The following is a 6966-nucleotide window of genomic DNA, read 5'->3' as shown; positions in this document are numbered from 1 at the left end:
CATTGAAATAGATGGAAAAAAAATTGATTATTATATTATTATATTTTTATGCATAAATATATTTTATATATTTTTAATTAGATAATTATACTAGTTTATAGTTACATAATAAAAATTTTATAAAATACTAATTATGTTTTTTATACATAATAAATTAATAATTGATTAATGAGTGAATTATATTTGTAACACACAGCATATACCATCTTCATTTTCAAGACAATACTTAAATGGATTAAAAGGAAGTGGCACGATTTGGGCTAGTGACAATGAAGACTCGAATTGGTCCATTAAATACAGTTTCTCTAATATTAGAAAACGAACTACAATCCATGGTGGTTGGAACAAATTTTGCAAGGAAAATAAGCTACAAGTTGGTGATGTTTGTGTCTTTGAAATGATGACTCAAGTCAACCCCCATTCCTTCAAAATTCACATCATTCCAGTCACACAACAATCACCACGAACTCCTCCTCATCAATTTCAAGGTTCTAACTTTAATTTTAATTAATTTATTTATTTTTAGATAAAGTATAATTTTTGTTTTTTAAAATTTATAAAATACTTTAAATTTTATTTTATTTCTGATTAATTTTGGTGACTGATTTTAATTAGATTCATCTAAATTCTTTTACAAATTTAAGAACATTTTTAAAATAAAATAATATTTTTCAAAATTTTGACAACTTTTTTTTAAATATATACTTTATCCTTTATTTTTTTTATTTAATAATAGTCTTACTAATAACTTCAGTAACTTGTGCTATAAGGTGTGCTTATAAAAATAATTAATATAATGCTCCTTTATTATTATTTTTAAATATTTCCAATTTTTGTTCCTTTGATGATTAATTCATTGTTTTCCTTGTGGTATGAAGCTGATGAGCAAAACAAAGATAATGATGAAGTTACTAGAAAGAGAAAAAGAAACGATAGGGTTTCAGGAAGATCTCCACAATGTCACGTGCTTCAGAGTATTCTTTCTTTCTTTTCTTTTTGTTATTTTTTTCAAATATATCATTCTGCAATTTCTTTTATTTTATTTTATTTCGGTTATTACGTATACTTCATCTTCAGAGTTTCAAAATCTAATTTTTCTTTTCTTTTCTTTTTCATGCGCAGAATCTGAAAGTCCCAACAGGCAGACTAATAATCAATTCGAGATTCGAATATCAAAATCTAAATTAAAGCAATTCACTTCATCAGTATTCGTAGTACGTACGAGTTGCTAGAATGTTCTATATTATATATTAACATATAGTATTTATATAATTAAAATTTAATTAAAGACATTTTTTGCAGCCCATACCAAAAAAATTTATTCGGAGGAATGAAAGATGTCTTGGGAAAAATGTGACACTTAAATTTGGAAGAGATTCGTGGACTGTGAAAGTGGTGAATGGTGGATCGTTTAGCAAAGGTTGGGTCCAGTTTGCAACAGAATGCAAATTAGTTGTTGGAGACATTTGTCGATTTAAACTGAGTGACCGTAAAAATTTAGTGTTCCATGTTTCCATTTTTAAGGAGCATCGCTCATGAAAATGAAATCTTGTTAATGTTGTCTTTATATTTTTTAAGTCACGGGGAGAATCTTTTGTAGTAATTATCAAATGGATTGTATGGAGAATCTTGGTATTTCATTTCATATTTGACTATTTATTTTCATTTTTATTTTTGTTGTAAATTAAGAGTCGGCTTTCTCATTTCAAGAAGTCATTAATTATTAATGTTAATCTATTGTGTTCTCTATTATTAAAAGAAAAGAGGAAGTGAAAAAAAGTAGAAAGTTAATAGAGAGAAAATCGTATTAAGGATACTTTAGTTTTCTCTCTTTTTTTTTAAAATTACTTAGAGCATCCCTGAGAACACATATGTTTTATCTTTTATAATTAAAATTTTTATTATAAAACGCCAATAATATTTTGTCCTATTATTATAAAAGAAAGTATAGGAATCAATGGAATATTTATACGTATAATAGAGATTTAAGAAGTATTAGAGATATAACTATTAGTGTTATTCTTTTTTACCAGCTGAAGTTTTTGGAATGAGTTGTATCATAACATGATATTAGAACTCTAGATCTAAAATGTCAAGAGTTCGATCGTTGGTGAATTCTAAAATCAGTTTAAATTTACTCAATAGTCTATTGTACACTTTATTATCCTTAGTACTCGCATAATAAAAGTGATGTTCATTTTGTAACTCAATAGTTCATTGTCTCTAGCAATACTCAAAAAATAATGTAAAATATTAAAATAGTAAAGTATCATTATTTTACATTAAAATTATCTACGCATCAAAAAAATTATCCCATCTCTAATCCGATATTTAAATTTAATTTTGTTTTGAATCTCACAAAACAGCACATTAATATTTGTAAAATTATATGTCATAAATAATAATTTAAAATTAAAAAAATAAAATTTGATACTATTTTGATTGTTCTCTTTTTTATGAATTTTTTTAATTTTATTTATAAAATAAATAATAAAAAATTACATTTTTTTAAAGTAAAATTTAAAAATTAAAAATCTAATTTTATTAATTTCTATCAAGGTGATACTATCTCTTTAAAGTAAGATCAGTTTTATTTTATCTATCAATTTAAATTCTAAATTAATTTATTTTTTAAAAATATCAAAATGATACTCCAAAAATATTTGATTAGAGATCTTATTATATTTTTAATAAAAAGTTTAATATTTGTCTTAATATTTGTGCACAATTTAAAAAAAGTTTAGATAAACAACATAATTAACTTCTTTTTGAAAAAAAGAGCTTAAATAACATAAGCTCTTAAATAACGTTTTAGAAAACTGTAATTTAGTTTTGAAAATTACACCAGACATGGATCCATTTTTAATACTACGGAAATGGACCTTCTCAATTTTTTTTAATAATTGAGAGTGTAAAATGTGATTTTTCACCATTAATTTTATAAGTGGGACAAAAAATAAATATAAAAGAGAGAGCAATGAAGGATTAGAAATCACATTTTACACTCTTAAATTTATTTCATAAGTCAAAAGTTCAAAAAAATTATTTTTTGAAATTTTTTCAAACGGACCTTTAAAAATGGTAACTTTTTTGAGTTTTTGACTTATAAAAAGTAGTACTATTAATATCAGGTGCAATTTTTAAAACTAAAGCACAGCTTTCTAAAAAAATTATTTAGAAGCTTATAGAAAAGTTTAAAAAATATAACTTCTCTCACAATAGTACTACATTTTATCACATTTCTATAAAATAAGTATTTTTAGAATTAAAAACTCAAATACAAAATAACTTATTTATAAATTATTTTTAATATAATTATTTATTATTTAAACTATTTTTTTAAAATTAACTTAATTAAGTTGTTTATTCAAACTAAACTTAAATAACTCACCGAAAAAGTGAATATTTAATGATTAGTTTTTATGTACGGATATAATAAGATTTATGGTGGATTAGGAAATAATATTTCAGTATGATGATTAATTTATATGTACTGATATAATAAAATTTATGGGCAATTAAAAAATGACACGTAGATTATATTTATTTTTATCATTATATGTATTAAAATATTTTTATTTATGAAAATATTTTTGTAGATACAATGATATAATATTTTTTAAACAATAAATAAAAAATAAATATTGACAGAAATAAATATAATCTACATAATATTTTTTTATTCGTTTATCTTTTTATTCATATCGACATGTATAAATTAGTCAATGTATTGAAAGTATGCACCTATGAAAAAACTTATTGCCAACATTAATTTTTTTATCATAAATTTTATGTTATCGTTCTATTCTGATGTTACCTATATACTTATACAGTGATTAGTGGCATAGAACTTAATTTGTATTTTAAAATTTCAAGTCTTTTAAATATATTTTTAGCATATTAAAAACTTTTATGTTATCTTAAAAGCTAACATGACTGGCAAAATATCCTGCCAAAGAGTAAATGTTCGAATATTTTGTCAAAATGAATTTACGTTATCTTTCAGTTATTTTTTTAATTTTTAAAAAGCTTCTTTATTGTTTTAATTTTTAAAAAACATTTTTATGAACATCCAAAATCTTCTAGAATACATTTCTCCTCCATGAGCTATAACGTACTCTATACTCTTCTTAAAATTTATTTATAACTTGCTGTGGCCTATGAAATTGATTCAATTCCCTAATTTCATCACCCTTTTTCTTCTTCCTTCTTCTTCTTCACCAACAAACAAATATGGCTTTCTATAACATGTTTTTTAAGGTTCTTATTGATCCCAACCAACTGAGGGAAAACCAACCAAAATGGAAGAAGCCGTCATCACTTCATGAATTGGTTCGTATTATATTATTATTATTATTATTATTATTATTATTATTAATTCTTTGACCAAAAACAATATCATCACTGATGTCCATTTAAATTTGATGCATTCCTATTCATTATAAAAACATAAACTTATGTCGAGAAATTACTAAATAATAATGTATATATAATTTTTTGTTAATTGTTAATATTTAATTTATTATATATTGTTTATTATTTCAGGAGATACCACCAAAGTTTGTAGAGAAAAATTGGAAAAAATTATCAAATCCGTTATTGTTGGAGCTACCAACTGGAGATAAAACAGAAGTAAAATGGGTCAAGAAAAAAAATAATAGCGTTTGGTTAAAGGAAGGATGGAGAAGAGTTGTGGAATTGTTAAAACTAAAGCATGGATGTTTTGTGACTTTTAAATATAATGGGAAATCGAAATTTGAACTCATAGTGTTTCATCCGAATACTTTAGAAATTGATTACTCAAGTGTGAGAGGTTTCTATAACGATGATCATCATCAAGGTGCAAATGAAAATGATGATGATGGTGGTGATGATGATGATGACTCTATTGAGATTATTGCTGAAGAGCCAGAACAATTCAACAACAGAAGCAGAGAAGGTAAAAGAGTTACATGAATCTGTTTCATACAAAAATTATATATACATAAAGTTCAATTTTAATGCATGCACTAGAGTATAAAAATTATATTTGTTTTTTCATATAACCATTCATATTACTAATGTAAAAAAAAATTACTTTTTTGTTTGAGGATGCATCAAAATTATATTAGATTCTATTATTATATAAATGCTGAAAATAAAATAGTTTGATTATTGAATTTACAGGAACTTGTAAAAGCATGCTCAAAGAAGTTCATGAAAATCATGACTATATTGTAATTGATGATGATGATGATGATGATGATGATGATGATGATGATGATGATGATGATGATGAATGGCACTCTAAACCACTCTTGATGAGAAAGAGAACCAAAACAAAAGGTAATTGAATTGAAATCTAACTTTAACTTTTTTTTATTTTATATTTTTTATTTCATTATTCAGCTCATATTTCGAGACAAAACTGAAGAAATTCAAAAGTCAATAGAATCAATATACCTTATAGTGAAGAATATATATCTATCAAAAGTATTTTTTTTAATAAGCCAATGAGTAATAGCTCAAATAGTATAATTTTTTCATATTCAATTAAGAAGTTACGGATTCTAGTCTCCTATTTTTGAAAAAAAAATACCTTATAAATACTGAAAATGAAATAGTTTAAATAATTATTTGAATTTACAGGAACAAGTAAAAGCATGCTCAAAAAAGTGAGGAGAAATATGAAATGTGATGATAACCGGAGCAAGGCACTGGAGAGGGCTGAAGCCATCTCTTCAAAGCTGAAAAATCCTTCTTTTGTTCGTGATTTGAAGCGTTCATATGTTGATTACGGGATCATGGTAATTAAAAAAAAACACACATTCATTAACTTGATTCTATATTTTGTAGAGTTTATTTCCTATTAGTAAAAATATGCTTTTTCACACACAGAAAATTACATGTTTTATTTTTTGTGCTTCATATTTTCAGTTTGTAGTAGTTTCAAATTTTGTATTAATATTGTTATATTTTTAATTGGTGTAGTTTTATTATTTGTTATTATTAATCAATTTTTAAAATAACAAAAGAAAGTTAATTGGGGCCAAGTCATGTGTTGATATTAAAAATTATATACTACTTCAGTCGATGTTCTATTTATTTTTTTAACTAAATAGAATAATCAAATCCAAAACATAAAAAAAAATTAAATTTATTTACAATAAAAAATTTATAATTTATTTACAGTTGTGGATTTATTTTATTTTATTTTTAATAACCATGCATGATTTAATTTGTAACATATGCAGCAAATACCATGTTCATTTTCGGAACAATATTTATATAGATTAAAAGGAAGTGGCACAATTTGGGTTAGTGATAATGAAGACATTAAATGGAGCATCAAATACAGTTACAGTGATTCTCAGAACAGAACAAGTATTTATGGTGATTGGCACAAATTTAGAAAAGAAAACGAGTTAGAAGTTGGTGATGTTTGTGTATTCGAAATGATGACGGAAGTTGAACCCGTTTCCTTCAAAATTTACATCATCCGAGTCAGACAAGAATCATCATCATCTTATCCTCATCAATTCCAAGGTTCTAACTTTTAATTAATTAATTAATTTTAATTTATTTTTTGTCATTATTAATTAATAAAATTTTTACGGTGTGTTTGATTTACAGTTTTATTTTTTGTTTTTCTGTTTGATTTACAGTTTTATTTTTTGTTTTTCTTTTTAATATTTTTTTATTTTTGGTATTTTTTTAATTTGTAAATATAAAAAAACAAAAAATTTTATTTTTTATTTTTTATGTTATGATTTTATATTTTTTATAAAATTCAAAAAGTAGAAAATATTAAAAATAAAAACGGAAATCAAATACAATTTTATTAACTTGTATTCTAACATGCATAACATGGATATTATTAAAAAAAGGTTCGCTAAAAATTATTAAAAATGTTTTTTTTTATTTTTAATATATTGAATATAGAAAGTTTTAAAAAAATTACTAGTATATTTTTTAAATATACTCTTA

At 23.4% G+C, this 6966-nt stretch overlaps 1 protein-coding gene across 1 annotated transcript in view; it reads left to right on the top strand.

Moving 5' to 3' along the window:
- The first annotated feature begins 4199 nt into the window (after positions 1-4199).
- The window catches only part of LOC107471770 (B3 domain-containing transcription factor VRN1-like), a 3366-nt gene continuing 599 nt past the window's right edge, over positions 4200-6966 (top strand). The window contains exons 1-6 of the mRNA XM_052254857.1: positions 4200-4332; positions 4546-4939; positions 5167-5248; positions 5279-5325; positions 5629-5786; positions 6234-6525. Coding sequence (XP_052110817.1) covers positions 4234-4332; positions 4546-4939; positions 5167-5248; positions 5279-5325; positions 5629-5786; positions 6234-6525 — 1072 coding nt within the window. The 5' untranslated portion in view covers positions 4200-4233. The remainder of the gene's footprint in view (positions 4333-4545; positions 4940-5166; positions 5249-5278; positions 5326-5628; positions 5787-6233; positions 6526-6966) is intronic.

The sequence above is a fragment of the Arachis duranensis genome, chromosome 10, assembly GCF_000817695.3.
Source record: "Arachis duranensis cultivar V14167 chromosome 10, aradu.V14167.gnm2.J7QH, whole genome shotgun sequence".
Classification (NCBI taxonomy): domain Eukaryota; kingdom Viridiplantae; phylum Streptophyta; class Magnoliopsida; order Fabales; family Fabaceae; genus Arachis; species Arachis duranensis.
This window is presented reverse-complemented; position numbering and strand designations above follow the sequence as displayed.